At 45.2% G+C, this 18,260-nt stretch overlaps 1 protein-coding gene across 1 annotated transcript in view; it reads right to left on the minus strand.

Annotated features, from left to right (window-relative positions):
• Positions 1–18,260, minus strand: part of PRKCH (protein kinase C eta) — a 220,541-nt gene that overhangs the window by 80,799 nt on the left and 121,482 nt on the right. Inside the window, exons 3-9 of the mRNA XM_070418825.1 lie at positions 17,836–17,986; positions 15,650–15,684; positions 13,863–13,951; positions 12,238–12,367; positions 9,947–10,074; positions 6,733–6,876; positions 6,379–6,552 (exon numbers count right to left, since the gene is read on the minus strand). Of these exons, the coding sequence (XP_070274926.1) occupies positions 6,379–6,552; positions 6,733–6,876; positions 9,947–10,074; positions 12,238–12,367; positions 13,863–13,951; positions 15,650–15,684; positions 17,836–17,986 (851 nt within the window). The remainder of the gene's footprint in view (positions 1–6,378; positions 6,553–6,732; positions 6,877–9,946; positions 10,075–12,237; positions 12,368–13,862; positions 13,952–15,649; positions 15,685–17,835; positions 17,987–18,260) is intronic.

An 18,260-nucleotide genomic window follows, 5' to 3' on the forward strand; every position in this document is an offset into this window, starting at 1 on the left:
GCCTCTGTCCCTGCAGAGGGAGCGGCCCTGCAGTCTGTGGCCCACCTGCCTACACAACCTGTCCCAATGCAAACTTGAGCATCCCCCAAAGAACGGGCTCTGCATGGCTCACTGTGCAGACCTGGCCGGGTCCTGCTGAGGAGAGCAGTTCTCGGCAGGGCGCAGCCTCATATGTTTTCCAAATGGAAACCTTTGCTTCAATAAACTGGGTCTCTGAACAAAGACGGAAGCATCTGACCAGTATTTACTCTGCCGCTCCCCTTCCTGCTACTGCCGAGCCTTTGTTCTTCCCTCTGGGCACCAGGAGGAGAGCCAGAGTGGAAGCCCTGAGCTGGGGGTGGGGGGTCCCGGATTCCAGGCCATAAATGCCGGGGCCCAGCTGCTGACACAGCAGTCACTGGTGAAGATGAAAGGCGTGTGACAGAAATGTAACCTGAAAGGGTGGGGAAGGCGGCCTGCACCCCTGACGGGCCCTCCCTGGCTTAATAATGCCTCCCTCCTCTCACCCCCATTGTTAAAGAAATATAACCACATTACTGAAATGGGTACATAGGAAAAAGAAAGAAAATCACCCATACTTTCACTGCCTTCGTACAGTCCCTGATGGCTTATTGGCATAATTTCCTTCTAATCTTTTTTTTTTTGGAGGAGGGGCCAGGTGTGGCAGTTCACTGATATGAATACGGGCCAGTAATCATCACAGATTCTGTGTTATTTCCTGGGTTCTAACCTCCTAGTTCTACCATTTACTGTACTGAATTTTGGGCGAGTGACTCAACTCCTCAGTGCTTCACTTTTTCACTCAGCAAAGTGAAGACAATAATTGTACCTGTCTTACAGGGCTGGTGTAAGCACTGTGAATAATACATGTTAGGTGCTTATGACAGCGTCTGACACATAATCATTTAACTGCTTAACATTCAGTGATCTCTTTAGTGGCTGAAAATCTTCACCAAAAGCTATAGTAATTAAGTAAAATTCTATTGCTAAATGCTGCAGTTGTTTCCAATATTTTCTTATTATTAAAAATAATACACTGAAAATTAAACTTCTTTATGCATAACACTTATTCTATATTCCTTATGTTGTTTTCTTAGGCTAGATTATCGGAAACACAATAAGCAGATCCAAGAGTATAAACATTTTTACGAGTCCTGATTCAGATGGTCAAATAACTCACAAAGTGTTAGGATTTACAATGCTATCAGAAACAAAGAGGATGCCAATTAACGATATACTAGGATATACTAGTACTTGCAGGTAACATGTATTATTATGCAAAAATCAGGGGCAATCATTTATGGGCTTACAATCCTAGCTGAATATATGAAATTTGCTTACTTATTGTTTTGTTCCAAGAACAACAGGAGCTTCAAAATTCCTACTTTGGGGGTGTTTGCTCCATCCTCCGATGTGGGGTCTGTGCTGGCCCCGGGGTGGGGGGGGGGGAGCCCCAGGACATTTTCCTTCGGTGTGGGAGGGAAGTGGTCGCTACCACAATGAGCTACTCACTTGTGAATAGTGTTGCGTGTGTACAAAGCGTGTCTGCATCCTCTCCTTTGGCCCTCACAGCAGTCCTGCTTTCATTTTAACCACGAGAACCTTAAGGTTCAAAGGCATTTTACGGCAGGCTCACTCACGCCATTCAGACGGAGCAACACAAAGTGGGAAGAACGCAGGTCTGCCCTTTCCAAGGGCAATGCTGCTTCCTCCCAGCGGGCTGGAGGGCAGCCAGGGCAGACGGGAGGAGGTGCTTAAGGGGATGCTGAATCAATGACCTACATGTGGTATAAGACCATGACTGCTGGGTCCCAGCACACAGCGGGGGCCCCAGAGCCAGCCTGACCCAGGGCCGAACCTTGTCTCCACCACTTACAGTCTGAGGAACCCTCAGCAAGTTTCCTTCCCCCTTTCTCTGGCCTTCGGAGGGCTGGGCAGGAGAGGAGAGCCGTTTCTACAGGCGCTTCACAGTGAAACGAAACTTTGCAGATTTCTTCCGGGGAGACTGTCACAGCCCAGCATTACAGACTGGCGAGCATCTCACGTTAGAGGCCAGGGCCGGCCAGGCTCAGCAGCTGGACAGTAACGATCTGCCTGTGGTCATGTCTCAGAGTCACTAACCTGTTCTGTTCGTTACAGTTAGTTTCTCTACAGCAAATGGGGATAGTCACTGAGGATTTCTGACAGATGGGCAGACGCACAGCGAGCAAATGCCGCACATATTGTGGAGTCTGGTACCTTGCAAACCTGAAAGAAGTCATAAACCACGGCAGAATGAAAACTGCATATCTCTGCCCTCAGCATGAGAAAAACCCACTCGATTCTTTTAAGTTGGTTCCTCCTATTTTATGGTCTGGGTTTAGGGCAGCAGAAAATGCCCTTTCTCCTTTGCTTGGGAGACGTCTACTACAAAGCACAGATTCTAAACCCCGATGTCAGTTTCTGTCTCTGGTGGAGAAAGGAAAATCACCTTGCAGTGAGGACTGCCACCTTGTGGCCACACAGGAAATGCCACTAGGAAAAAGATGGCCAATGCTACTGAAGGCTTAACCTGATGCACACTGGAAACCATGTGGCCACTGATATTGTGGCATATTGTGTAATTTATGCTCTTCTAGAAAAGTCTGCATTGTACACATTACTTTCATCGGGCTCCTAATCTGTTCCAAGTTAATTTCTTGTTCTGCTCGGCCATAACGAAGGCTAACTGTCCGTGACACCTCTGCCTGCCTCCGAGGAACTGCAGGGACTCCCTGGAGGTGGGTATGAGACACATCGTTATTTGTTCATGCGAGTAACTTGAGACAACAGCCGCTGCACAACCAGACTTAGGCTCACTAAATGCCTGTCCACTGTCTGACTCAAAGGTTACCAGCTGATGAGATCATCTAACCTAATGTCACAGGAAGCCATCTGCTCTTTGGCTCAGGCCCTGGGAGGATGACCTGAGCCATAGCTGCCCTGCCATTTGGTTCATGATATGAGCACAAGGCTCAAGCCTGAGATGCAGGCGGGTGACCGGTATCGCCCACCAAATGGTACCATCCTTTTCCACGAGGGTGTTTCACGAGCTGTCACCCCACTCGTCTCCGAGAAAACACCTGGATGAAGGGGGTGAGGATGGGAAAAGGCTTTATAGCAGGCAAAGTGCAGAGCACAGGAAACAGGATTTCGGGGACAGTGCAGGCAGCAGTGGAGGACAGCAGGACTGGAATTCCACAAGAACCATGGACCCCAGGCCTGGGAACAGAGAACCAGGGGAGGGGTGACAGGGCAGCATGGGAGCCAGGGCTGCCTGGAGGCACCACAGACCATGAGGTGAGGAGGGTGTGGCCTCCAGGAGCCCAGACCATGAGGAGGAAGGAACGAGTGCAGGGGGCACGTGGCCTAAGAAGCTATTAGCTGCCACTCCCGTTCTTTCCAATGTGCTTGGACAGCATGGAGTACACACTGTGTGTCCCCTTTAATGCATCCTCCTGGCTCCCAGCTTCCAGCCTTCCCTGCCCCACCCATTCTCCAGGCTGCACGTGGTCGTTTACAATAAGGATTTGAACACAGGGGACCTTTAAATACCTGTGAATGCTCAGCTTCACTCACAGTCAGAGAAATGCAAATCAGAACTCGGAAGAACCATTTTTCAATCCCTCAGATCATCAAAACGATAGATAGCAAGCTGTGATGGAGGGTGGGGGAAAATTGGTCCTCTCATGGTTTGAGCATGTGAATTTAGAAATTCAGCAAGCAAGTGGTAAGAACCTGGGCTCTGTAGTCAGACTGCCTGGATCCAAACCCTCTGCCACTTGGAAGCTAAATGCCCTTGTGCCTCAGATTCCTCATACGTAAAATGGGAGTAATGCTAATAGAACTTACTTCACAGGGTTCCTGTAAGGATTAAATGAGACAGTATACAGAAAGCACTTAGAACAATGCCTAGCGTTTAGGTGGTAAAATGTTAGCTGCCTTTAAGCGCTATGGGGGAAAAGGCCAATTGGACTCAGTCAAAATCTTAACAAGCAACACAACTTCATATAGTGTATCATCTACATATATAAAAGGCTAAGCGACCATCCAACCATCCAACCAGCCAGTAGGTATGACGTGCACTGATCACCAGGGGGCAGACACTCAACGCAGGGGCTGCCGAGCTGCGGTGACTTGGCAGTAATGGTTCTCAGGTGACATGCCCTGGAACCAGAGAGGAGGGAGTCCGATTCCTCTCAGGGCCATGTGATTCCACCTTTGGCTGTGGGTTATTTTTTTGCTGGGGCACTGTCAGCCCTGAATCTGGTTTACTGCTGAGCTGCGGTGACCACAGATGCCCTTTGAGCTGCAGGTGTGGCCTGCTAGGGAGGGACCGTGGGAGGTTGGCTCCAGGGCGTGTCTGGCCCATCTTGCCCAGTCCCACCCCACCGGCCACCTTCTAATTAATTTCCTTTCAATGTGCACGAATTCGTGTACTGGGCCACTAGTACAGAAATAACAGCATAATATATAAAAATAGAAGCACAAGGGGACTCCCTGCAACACTGGTTGAAATAAGAGACTGGGTACAACCAACTGGGTACATAGCAACAGGAAACAAGTAAAATAAATTGTGTCATGTTCTCAAAATGGAATACTATGCAGCCATTAAAAATGAGGCAGCTATGTATATACAAATATGAAACAATCACCAAGATATATTATTACATTTTCAACAAAATAAGGTATAGAATGGTGGGCAATGTATACCACCATTTGTATTTTTTAAAAATAAATATGAATGCATAATTGGTATGCATGTATGTTTTCATGTGCAAAATATTCTTTGAAAGTCTACTCATGAAATCAGTAATAATTGTGTCTTTCAGAGAGAGGATATGGATATTGGAGGATGCTTATATTACCTATTACAAAAAAATAGTTTTCCAGTTGAAAAATGCAATCTGATATGCCATATCTCTGCTTAAATTTCTTCCATTTGCTCTTAGGACTAGAATCCATGTTCCTTAACACAGCCCACAAGGCCCTTCACAGGCCGGCCCCAGCCACCTCTGCAGCTTCAGTTCTCACCAGGCCCTTCCTCAACCTCCATACGTCACACACACTGGCTGTATTCACCCTCATGGTCTTGCTCACGGCCACACTTGTGCAACTGCAGTTACCCTCTACGGCATATCCGCCTTCATTCTCTTTTTGCCTAACTAAATTCTAACTCACCCTCTGGTTCCTTGGAATTACACTGCATTATTCCTGGATCAGGTGGGATGTCCCTACCCTGCTCCCACCTCTATTGCCCTGATGGTAGCACAGTCAAGGGACATGTCCCGAATTCACTTTCCCAGAATGCCTTTGACTACAAGAAGGTTCTAAATACCTTGGCAGACTCTCTTGGTGACTTCTCAGGAGCCGTCTTCCCTCTTCATTGACAACAGAAGCTCAGTGATAATTGGGCAGCACAGTGGCCTGCCCCAGGGGATGAGTCATGGTTGGTGGGAGTCTTGTCATGGTAAAGCAGATTACCTTCGCTAGATATTTGCTCTTCCAGCCTCCTTTGCAGCTAAGGGTGAGCAGGTGACTCAAGTCTAGAAAGAAGTTTCTCTCTCTAATAAAACGAGGGTGGCCCATGAAGCCCTGTGCCTCTGGCCCCATGCTTCCTCCTCTGGATGCTGCCCCAGGAGGTGTGATGTTTACAATTGTGGCAAATAACGTGAGACCCCAAGGGGAAGAGATGACCAATGTCACTGAGCAACTAAGTCAACCCTAACATTGCTACCACCAGAATCCTCCAGAAAAACATTTATATTAAGAACTAAACTCATTCTTTCTGTTTATTGCATAAACTATGACTGGTTGGGTATTCTGTTAACTGCAGCCAAAAGCATTGCATTTCTAACTGCACACCATTAGAGGATAGACAGACTTGAATCCCAGGATCAGTCCACAGAATGAAGGCAAGTGTCCCTGATCAAGGCCAGGAGCAATGCTTTGGGACCTTACAGATCAAGGTGCCCTCTCTGGGCCTACCCTGGTCTGAGGTCTTGTTAAACATTTAGGAGTGAAGCCAAGGTCAAAGTCACCAAGATAAGCAGCCTATGACCTTTTTCTATTCTTAGATTTTGGTAACCTTCACTGTGCTAGAGAAGACTTATTACAAAGACCTTTATAACCATAGGACACACAACCCTCAAAGTGATTCTTCTTCAGGACAGCATGAAAGAAACTGGTTAGTTCACTGGTTTCAACTTTCTCCCACAGTCATACCTTCAGATGGCCCTACCAGGGGAGCTCAGGCCCTCAAAGTTTCTGATATTCTACTTTATGAAATCTTTGACATCTTATTGTCTCAACCCTTTAAGAAAGGAGGCCACGGAGGCGGTGAATCCGAGTCATACTCACAGGGGTCTGAAAGCAGCAGAACAACTGAGTGAGGAAGGGGTGATTGCGGGCTAAGGACAGGATCCTTTTCTCCGTCATTGTGCACTCCACGTCGTCATCTTGCAGGATCACGTCCTTCTTCAGCACCTTCACGGCATAGAGGTCTCCTGTTTCTTTTATTCTTGCAAGCATCACCTGTGGCAAAGTGGTGGGAGGAGCATGAGAACTCTTGCAGTTCTTAGGGTGTGGGCACGCACAGGGCAGAAAGGGAAGGACACATGGGAAATGTGAGTGTGTGTGTACACACACACACACACACACACACACACACATAACATGCTTACTTTAATCCAAACAGTGAAAACCAAGACTCACCTTCCCAAAGCTCCCCTTCCCCAACACTCGGATGAATTCAAAGTTGTCGATACCAAACCGGTTGGAAGAATTACCCTCAACCCCATTTCCTTCTTTGGTGCTCTCCTTTCCCTGTCGTCTTAGAGTTGATCTGGAAACGAGCTTCTGTAAAGAAGAGAAGGAATACATGGAGTCAGAACTCACAGTGTGCGCGTGAAGCATTTATGGGTGGAGAAGATCTTACTTGCAGCTTCAACACTTAATACAACAGGTCGGGTAAGATCAATTGAGCTTGACATGTGATCAGGTTTTGCCATTCAAGACTATCCCCTGATCTGTGCTTACTGTATTTGGGGAAAAAATCATTTAAAAATATACCTAAGCCATAGATTTTCAATTTATGCTCAAGTGGGCACGCATAAAAATGCAACCCCCCACCCCCACCCACCCCCCAAAAAAAACCGCCTTAGTCTGATCCCTCTGGTTTTTTGCAGTGTATTTCTACAGGGTGGTCAGATTCCAAGAGCGCCACCTGGTGTCCACTGCCTACAAAGAGATATCTTCAATAATTGCTTAGAGGATCAAGGGCTCCATATGAGGACTTGAATGAATAAAGCAACATTATTTATACAATATTTTAAATTACATGAGAAATAAAATTCAATGTAAAAACTTGTACAATGAATAAAAGTATGAAGGATAAAATTTTAAATACCTATGATCTCACCAGCCTCCCTCAAAAACCAAAAACGTAAAAGCAATCACACACACATACACACGTCTGCCTTTATACTTGATAATATTTTAAAAATATAATAAAATCGTTTCATAACATATTTTTATTTAACATTTGTCTCGTGTATTTTCCGTATCTTTAAATATCCTCCAAAAAACAAGAGTTGTAAGGGCTCCATTTTGTGCTTGTATCACAATTTATTCACAAATTCCCCTGCTATTAGAAATACAGGTTACCTCCCATTTTTACTAATATAAGTAATACCACAGTCAACAGGGTGAGTAAGAGTCTAACCTACTTCCAAGCGGGCTGCCTGGGTTCCAATCACAGCTCTGCAACCTAACCCAGTGACCTTGGCACAGTTGCCTACCCAGCCTCTCTGTGCCTCAGTTTCCTCTTCTAACAAAGGGGATGTTATGGCACCTGCTACATGAGTTACTATGAGGAGTAAAGGAATACGTGCATACAAAGCACTTAGGTTGGTGCTTTATTATTGAATGTGCTTTATAGGCAACATTCAATAAACATGAGCTGTGTTGTCCTCCTCATCATCATCATTATCATCATGTTCCTCATCATCTATTTTCTTAAGATAATTTTCTGGAAATGGAATTCTTTAAGCCAACGTGTTAATTTTGAAGATCTTTGATACAGAGGCACTTGCCCGCTAGAAAGGTCGACCACCAGCACAATGCATGTCCCAGTCTCCCCACACCAAACCAGAAGTATGGCCCCATCCCAGTGGGATAAGCCCCATCATGGTGAGGGCGCTCCCTAAAGGCAAGGTGACTTGCAGATGTCCACCTTGGGACATCTATGATACAAGTTACCACTAAACAACAGATCAAAAGTCGAACATCCTGGACTTTCTGACCTATTTCGATTTTTTTAAAAAAGCTTATCTGGGGCAACGCCTAAACGATGTTTGCAATAAACAACTGTGCAATAGCCCAAAACGATAAGGATTTTATCTGCTCAACCCAATAAAACAGTGACAGCAAGATATAAAATGGATCATCTTACAAATCCAATTGTTTTAATAATTTCTCCTCCAGATCTCTGATCACACATTTTTCAAAGACAGAAGAATTTCACCCACTTGAATTTCACTTCCTCCACTTCAATACTTCCCCTGGCTGCGTTGGCACTGGCAGAAAGCTCCATGCCAGTGTTTCCCAATCTATTTTTTTAACCCATTCTTCTCTTTTGATAGACTTAAGATTCTCTGCCTCTTTTTAATAGTGTACTATCAAGTAACAGGTAACTTTGGTTTTCTCATTATTAAGTATCAGAATATGAAAGACACTTGGTGGCATATGACAGGTGGCCGCATGGTCTATCTTATTCCCGTCGTATCTTAGAAGCTCTGGTTGAGGCTGAGATCTTTCATCTGTGCCCTTCAGGAGCAGCTGTCCTGGGCATTAGATACCCCCCGCCCCCCCCCCGCCCTCCCGTGGTATTAGCATCCTGCCTGTCTCTCCACAAGACAGAGACACCGAAGGACTTTGCCAATGCCTTCCTGAAATATCAAGACGTACAACGTTTACCAGGTATCCGTCAGTAAGAAGGAAATGGTGCTTCGCTGACATGTTCTGGATAACCAAGAACCTGACAGGGACTGTACCTCCTTTCCTAAGCACCCAGACACCCTGAGAGTAGCTAAGTCTAGAATTCTACTGAATCGGCCGTCAGTATCAAGCTCTGCCTTTCAAAGATCACAGCCATAGCCACCGCTCCCTCCCAGCTCTCTGCGGACCCCCGGCCAGGAAGGCAGCAATAGGTCGTGGGCCTGGAGAGTGTCCGAGGCTCTAATACAGTGGTTCTCAACCTTCCTAATGCCGTGACCCTGTAATACAGTTCCTCATGTTGTGGTGACCCCCAACCATACAATTATTTTCGTTGCTACTTCATAACTGTAATTTTGCTACTGTTATGAATCGTAATGTAAATATCTGATATGCAGGATGTATTTTCATTGTTACAAATCGAACATAATTAAAGCATAGTGATTAATCACAAAAACAATATGTAATTATATACGTGTTTTCCGATGGTCTTAGGCAGTGATGGCGAACCTTTTGAGCTCGACGTGTCAGCATTTTGGAAAACCCTAACTTAACTCTGGTGCCGTGTCACATATAGAAATTTTTTGATATTTGCAACCATAGTAAAACAAAGACTTATATTTTATATATTTAAATGCCATTTAACAAAGAAAAATCAACCAAAAAAAAATGAGTTTTTACCAGATCACACTCACAGGAAGCTGATTTTTAAAAATCCTTTTTCTGCTTCTTGCTCTATCTGCATGCTCATTATTTCTTGTCATATAATTGTATATAGACTCTGATTCACGGAAAAAAACCTGCTCTTTAAAAATGCAATAAATCTCTTTATTGTGTTTGCTGAGATTAGGGACTTTGATTATGCCACGTGCGCGCCTTCAGGCTTCCCACATCTGAACAACTGAATGCCATCGTGAAAGAAAGCAAATCTCACCGAGGTTGGAGAAATATTTCCGGGTTGGAGGCCCATCCCTGCCAGCGTCTTGGCCAGCTCCACCGCGTTCACGCCGCAGTTCGGGGCCACGTTCGCCTGACACCGGATGTGCACGTTCATTTTACAGACTGCGGGGGAGAGAAGGGAACCACACTCAGAGAGGACCGGGGCAACGTGCGCAGCGAAGGAGAACGCTAGCGACCTGCGCCACGCTGACAGGGGAATTGTATGGGCTGAACAACGCGGCCGCCTTCTCATAAAATTAAACTTAACACTCATAACAAACCCTGGCATTTTCATCTCTTTCTGCTTTGTGCAGAAGCAGAAAGCCTGGCATATTGAAGAATAATACATTTCAAATACATTTTCCTCCCACCGTGACTGGATGAAAGGCGTGCATCTAAATCATGTGTAACAGCTACTGCCGATTTAGCAGCACGATTCAATAGAGATGAGGACGTTCCATCAATTGTCAATTGAGTAACAAGAATCATGCCAACTGACGATGCTTTGCCTTCTCTCTGTCAATAAAAGGTAGCAGCCTACAGGCCACGTGGAGATCGCTGTTCGAACAGGATGGAAATGGTGTTTGGGAGAGAAAAACCTCTAAGTGAAGCTTTCTTTCTGAGTATTGTTGTGGTCAGAGCCCTCGCAGCCTGGGGCCTGCATCCTGTGGGGTGTGGTTCTCAGAGCTCGAAGCCTGCGGTTCTAACTTCTTCATGGGGGTGGGGAGTAGCGGGGGCGGAGCCAGGTTTTTAAAGGTCAGAGTAAATGGCAGTCGGAAGAGGAGAGTGAAGCAAGCTAGACTCCTGTGCAGAGGAAACTGACTTGGGATGACGAAGGGCCTGAGGTTTCACCAGCAGAGAGTTCTGATCCAGCTCCCTCCCGCGGCCTGCTGACGGGAGGGGCCCCGAAGCAGCTGCAAGGAACCCGTTTCCGGGAGGGTTCCTGCATCTCTGGACTGGAGCAGGGATGCAGTTTAGGTTTTGGGGGCCTGGGTTTATGTAATTTAGGGTGCGGTGAGCTTTCAGAGAAAGAACCTCCAGTCGAGTCGAGGGCTCTGGGGGGGTGTCCTTGCAAGGGATGGGCCCTGAGGCCACGCTTTATGAGCTCCATGGGAAGTCCCCCTCTTTCCCTTGAGGAAGCTGCTATGAGGACACACAAGCCTCCAGTGGCCTTTCTAAAGCCGCAGGTGACAATAGAAGCACAAACTGTAAGAGCCAGGCCACTGTAGGTATGCTACCCTCAGGGCCACCAGGGACCAGACCGATGCAGATGAGCCCCACGTGTGGCTCCTGGCTCCGCCTGGCAGCAACAACTACACAAAAGCAGAACACGACTTTCATGTTGGAAACCCACCCCCAAGGGAGACCATCCAGCGCAGGATCAAGCAGGGCCGAAGCCAAAGCTACACATGAACTGTCTTGATTAGATGAAAAAAGTATTATGAAATGGTGTTCTAGAGAGAGAAAAGAATCGCCCTTTTGAGAACAAGTCACCGGTCCCTTTTTGTTGACAGAAGCAGGCTCGGGAAGTCCAGGCAGTCCATGGAAGCTGACCGGATGCCTCCCCTTGTGACTAGGGGTATGTCTCAAGCATCTGGATGAAATTCACACGTATTTCAACAGTGCGCCCATGACAACCAGATTGTCATAGCAACACTCAATGGGAGGTGACTCAAGGCCAAGAGCTCTCCAACCCCTAACTGGACAGGGGTCAGCCCTTATGCCCAGAACTTTGCTGAGTCAAAAGCTTCAAGAGCGTGTTCCACTGGGCACAGTGAGAGAAGCTAAGTGTCCTTCACTCCACCTACCTCTGTCTCTACCGCATACTCCTTGAAGAGACCAGGGCAGCTTGAGTTACATTTACAACTCACCTCCTGCTCATCTCGGTGAGCTCTCCTGCCAGGCCTTACTCACCGCCCAAGCTTCTCTTCTGGGCAACCTCACTCCCTACCCCTTCCATTTCTGATGAAGATCCCATTTTTTTTCCTCTTAAACATTTATTAAAACACACAAGGACGAGTCTATACTCAGCACTAAATGCACGATTGCCAGCTAGCTAGAACATTGAGCTTAACAACTGACTTAGTATTCCGTGGTTAGGAAATCTGTGAATCAAATGTAACTCCCTGCCCATGCCTGACAAGGGATACACAACTATAGAACTACTAAGATGTTAATTGACAAAGGATCTAAAACCATCAGTCCAGGGTCAGATTCTGAACCTATAGAATTCCAAAAGCCTGCATCCTGGTGGCCTCATGAAGAAGTGGGTGCCCAGCAACTCACTTTTACACTGAAGTCCTTGTCGCATTATCCCCCAGAGCAGGGAGCCACAGTGATCGCAGAATGTTGGCACTTTGTAGTTGTGGATGCTGAACTTGTGCGGGATGTTGATTCCGAACCTCTGTTCAGCGATCTGTAAAAAGGAAACAGGGGCCAAGAACTAAAGTCCCACACCAACATCTTTTGTAAAACGTGTAACAGGAGCCTACCAAACGCAGAGTGTTACTATGACACCCGAGCTGGCATATTATTTTACTGCTCAGCCACAAGTAATTACTTGGGCCTTACTGAGCAGACTAAGCACATTTTCTAATGAGAAGGACTGGAAAGAAACGTGTGGCATGGATTAATTAGACTGTTCACCATTCGGGGAGATAAACAGAAATGAAAATTTTCCTTTCATCTTTTATATTCAGGCTGTATTTCTCTCCCTGCCAGTGCCCTCACACCCATATCTATTTCCTAGAACTTTTTAATTAAACAGGTCTTTCATAGAATACATACACTTGCTATCATCACATGTTCTTCCAGATATTGTGTCAAAAGGTGTGTGTGTGGCGGGGGGGAGAAGGTGGCACCCAGAGGACATGGGACCACAGAAGGAATTCATTCCGATGTGACCTTTAAGTGACAGTCAGCCCTTCCTGCCTTTATGTGGCATTTGCATTCCGACCTCTGAGTGCAAAGGTTTAATCTCACATATAAGCACTTCCCGGCCTTTTGGCTAAGGTCAAGTGTAATCTCACTATTTCCAGCAAATATTTAGACTACGCATGGGGTCTACAGTCTATGTCACAATTTAGAGCAACAACAACACATCCACACACCCAAAGAATGAGGCAATTATTACTCCTCTTGCAACTTTTCTCATGAAAGAGAGCACACACTCCTCTATGTGTACTCTTTAGCAATCCTAGTCTGTGGACAATAAAGAACCAGTGAGTTCCAGAGTCAGACATTTCAATGCACCTGTAAATCCACAGCTAACTGTCAGCAACAATCCTGCTTTCTACCTCCAGAGTTTAGAATAATGCCTACCCCAGCTCAATGGGATGCAAGTGGTGCGAGTGAGGGTCACTCATGTACAGATATGCATCCTCCCTGAAATGTTTTGAGAGGCTGGAAGAAGCCAACAGTCACCTTATTTAGGAAGCACAATTTATAGTTAGCAGCATACTCATCACATCATTTCCAACTTGTGTAACCATCACAAAAATTTCATGAGGGGAGCATTGCTCCCATTTTAAAGATGAGGCTGAGAGAGAAGCTAGCTAGCAGAGGACGGTTCTACACTCAAATCCTAGTCATCTGATGCTATACTCACGGATCTTTCTGCTCCTTCAAAGCTCTCTTCAAATTAGAAGAACTGAACCCCTCCCGCCTATACGCAGCTGATCACTAAAAGGATCATCTCAAGGTCATCACTAACAGTCATGCTACACAAGTACAGAAAGTACAGATGTACAAATGCCATCAAGTAAAAAGGAGAGGCATTTCAATTCTGATCACACCATTGGCTTCAAGGAATGTGGTAATTGGAGGGAGGGAGAAAAAGAGAAGGAGAGGGAGAAAAAGGAGAGAGAGAAAGATCATGCAGGGACCTAACTGGCAAACTGCTATCCTCTTACCTTTGCATCTACTTTGTTCATATTGTTTTGGCAAGTGCAGGCTGTAACAATTAGATGATGGCAGCGCTTATGGACGACACAGGTGCACACTAGGAAATGAAATCCACAATTAATACATTTATCGAGGCTCACCATCTTGTCAGTGACACTAGTGTCAACAGGGCTGCACCAAGCCAAGGTGCTTATTTGGATGTCCGCCCCACAGGACAGCATCCAGGCCTCTTGTCCTCCCTATTTTCTTTACCAGCATCCTAACTGAGCCTTTGCTCATGCTAAACCACTCTTATTCAAGTCCTGAGCTTGATTCATCCTTCCTGTCTCCATATCCAGAGGAATCTTCTCACAGCATGATTTTAGTTACCTCACCCCTTGAGCTGAACTGTCAATCAATAGCTTTCAAACCTTCCAGCCAGGTTTCAGGGCCCCCAGTCTATCCCAAGCTCACGGGTCATATTTTTTCTAAGGGAGTTCTTTGTTCCAATAAAAACGAAACTCTTGCTCTTCTGGGAGCAAGGCTTCACCCTCCCCTACACTCTCTAGGCCAGCCGTGGGCAAACTACGGCCCGCGGGCCGGATCCGGCCCGTTTGAAATGAATAAAACTAAAAAAAAAAAAAAAAAAAAAAAGACCATATCCTTTTATGTAATGATGTTTACTTTGAATTTATATTAGTTCACACAAACACTCCATCCATGCTTTTGTTCCGGCCCTCCGGTCCAGTTTAAGAACCCATTGTGGCCCTCGAGTCAAAAAGTTTGCCCACCCCTGCTCTAGGCCCTTCACAATCCTATCACCTGACTAAATCTTAGATTTATAACAAGGCACAACTTTTACAAATGTCTCTTCCATGAAAATACACCACCGTGGTTACCCTTCTAGGCTGGAGCCATCTTTCCCTCCTCCAACCTCCTACCTTTAGCCCGCCCCCTCATTTCAAATTGTCCACCTATAGCCTTTAATGCCTTCAGAATTCCCAGCCAGCATGATGCCTTGAACAAAGTAGGCATTCATTAAATATCTGCAGAACAATGCAATCAGTTGTTTGAATATTTAGAACTTTCTGAATAACTTTTTCATTTTCATTTAGACATCTGGCATCGTGCAGATGTAGTCCGGGTTGCCGCTAAAGGATGAACATGTGCAATGAAGCAGTCTGAAAATATGCATAATTTTAAAGATCGTTCAAGACATGTGGGAGCTTTTAGGATTAAATACATAAAGACAGATGACATGTCAACAAATAGAACTACACTTTAAGACCAATATAGCTGTCATCAGATGGAATTCTCAGAAGAACCAGATTGAACCTTCCCAGAGAACTGATCTTTTTATATGAGGGGATCTCAAAACCATCATTCACAAAGAAAATCCTTTATTCTGAGGCATGTTGGCTTCTTTCAGTTAGCTTGGCCAGAGGCTTATCAATTTTATTGATCTTTTCAATGAACCAGGGCACATTCTTCATCCCCAGTGTGGGCTTGATCCCCAGTGTGGGACATGCAGGAGGCAGGCAATCAATGATTCTCTCTCATTGTTGATGTTTCCATCTCTCTCCGCCCCCTCCTTTCCTCTTTCTGAAATCATTCAAAACATATTTTATAAAAACATAGCCAAAATGTAAAAACTAAGGAATTGTACATAATTCTATTGTATGTGTGTGTGGGGGGGTCTCATGTGAGCTTCAGAGAGTTATTGCAATATTAATGGAATACATCCTATTTCCTCTTGCTGTAAACACTTTTTAACATAGGAACAAGATTAAATGTAGTTTTAAAAACATTTTCTTACCTTGGCATTGATAACCCTGTTTCCCAAATACTCCCCTGTTCAAGACAACAGAGAAAAAAAATTACCATCAGTTGAATATTTCAGCAAGAATGCTCCTATAATTACAGTACTTCAAGAACACAAATGTCATCCTCTAGTCTTTGATGAAAAACACATTTTCAGAGAAGAAGCAGGGATATGTGCTTCTTGAGCCCTTGTTTGTTACCACAAGACACAGAGGAAACATGTGATGGATTAGAAGGTTCTAGATCAGCCGTGGGCAAACTCCGGCCCGTTTGAAATGAATAAAACTAAAAAAAAAAAAGACCATACCCTTTTATGTAATGATGTTTACTTTGAATTTATATTAGTTCACACAAACACTCCATCCATGCTTTTGTTCCGGCCCTCCGGTCCAGTTTAAGAACCCATTGTGGCCCTCGAGTCAAAAAGTTTGCCCACCCCTGTTCTAGATGGTAGAAACGAGTGGGTATTGGCAATTCTCATTCCACTGCCTCTACGGCAACCTCCCAAATCCTCCTGAAAACCAACCCTCATCTGTGAGTGTGTCTGAGCCTCAGCCTGAAGTGTTACTGCACTACCTTGCATGGCATTCTCTCTCCCATTATCTCTCCCACATGCAGAGGGTGAAGTAAACAGATGCAGGTACCCATACAAACAGATGAGCCCACCGCAGCTGCCTGACCTGAAGTGCCTTTCTCCCCTCTGCCCACATCACTCCAGAGTCCAGGAGAGCAGAAGTGTGGCCACAATATGCCTACAGCTTTCATCTCTCTCTCCCAAGTATGGGCTCTGGTGGTGGTGATATAATTCTTATTCCAATGAACAAAGACCACATTTTACTAAGCCCACAGGATAGATGATATTAAGAGCAAAGACCCTGAAGCCAGACGACCTGAGTGTGATTTAGGGCAGGTTGTTAATGTCTTTGAGCCATAGTTTGCTTATAAAAAAGGATAATGGTCACAGGAGCTACTTCATAGGGTTATCATGAAAATAAAAAGAGTTGGTAATGAAAAATACTAAGAATAGGGCCTGGCACTTTACTCACTATATAAAAGTTTATTGTATAGCCTGACCAGTGTGGTCAGAGGTTGGGCGTTGAATCATGAATCAGGAGGTCAGGGTTCCATTTCCAGTCAGGGCACATGCTGGGATTTGAGACCCAATCCCCAGTAGGGGGTGTGTAGGAGGCAGCCAATTAATGATTCTCTTTCATCACTGATGTTTGTCTCTCACTCTCCCTTCCTCTCTCTGAAATCAATAAAAACATATATTTTTAAAAAGTTTATTATATAGACAAAATAAAATTATTGACTCTATTTTATAAGTGAGGAGACACTAATGGGTTATATAACTTGTCTCTGTTCACACATCTAGTCGGTGATAATGAATTCCAGAGCTCGTACTTTTAACCATGTATATGTAACACATATACCAATATTGTGTGTGTGTGTGTGTGTGAGAGAGAGAGCAAGAGAGAGAGAGAGAGAGAGAGAGAGAGAGAGAGAGAGGGAGGCAGGCGGACAAGGCTAGTTGGATGGGAGTTAATGTTTCCTTGGTGGAAAAAATTTAGTGAAATTAACAAGTTTCCGTTCAGAACCTTAGTTGAGGTCACAGGTTGTCAGCACAAATGCCTACAGGGCTGGCAGGTCACAGGAAGGAGGGAAGCAGAATGGTGTGAATGGACAGTCACCCTTTGGGTCAGCAAACCACAGGGAGAGGAGGGGTGTCAGCTAACGAGAATGCACAGACTGCTGCAAAGGAGAAAATGGGCTCAAAGGTGCTGCAGCTTTTGATTTTTTCAACAGAAAACGCAACTGGAACTTTTTCCTAAAGACTATAGCTGTGATAGCACATTTGCAGGCCTTTTATCAACATCTAGGTTAGGGCCTTTCATTTAGACAAGACTCTATTCTTGGTTAAAAATGATAGAAATACCAACTAACCTTGGATTATGACTGCTGAAGGGTATAAAATCCAAAGTCATCACACAAAAAAACCCCAACAGAACACAAAGTAACTGAATGATATTCAGAAATTACTCTGAACCAAGTGCCTCTGCCTTAAAAAAAAAAATGACAGAGGTTTGCACAAAAACGTAGCCCTCCATTCATGCTGCAGATATAAAACTGTTTTCTCCTTCTGAGATGGGACTCTTTGGAGCGAAGTCAGGCACCTCTTACCAGATAAACTCCCTGCAGTGAGAGCAGTAGGTGGGCTGCCGCAGGTACGTGGCCATGAACTTGTGTCCATTGATCTGGTGGACTCGCCTTCGCATAGCCCTTTGGCGCTTCCTGGTAAAATGTTTGAAGATTCGGTCTCTCTGGAGAGTGGCTGCAGGATAAAAGAAAGGGGGGAAATGTGTAATGAATCTACCTGCACTTGATGTTTGAGCAAGTTGGATAGTCCAAAATACTCCCTAAATTTTTTCTTCAAGATGCAAAGCACCTCAGACAATCATTATGCTTTTCTAGTGACCTTAAGACTCTTAATTTTTAAGGTTAGACCTATGTGAGCCCTGAGGTTCCCGCTGCCTGGTTACGGCTGGCTTTCTTGGGTCAGTCTCCCTGGCACAGACCACGGGCTTCCCAAGGTTCTGATGCTCCGG

Source organism: Myotis yumanensis, unplaced genomic scaffold (assembly GCF_028538775.1).
Source record: "Myotis yumanensis isolate MYYU_CA2020_CCGP unplaced genomic scaffold, mMyoYum1.0.hap1 SCAF_1, whole genome shotgun sequence".
Classification (NCBI taxonomy): Eukaryota; Metazoa; Chordata; class Mammalia; order Chiroptera; family Vespertilionidae; genus Myotis; species Myotis yumanensis.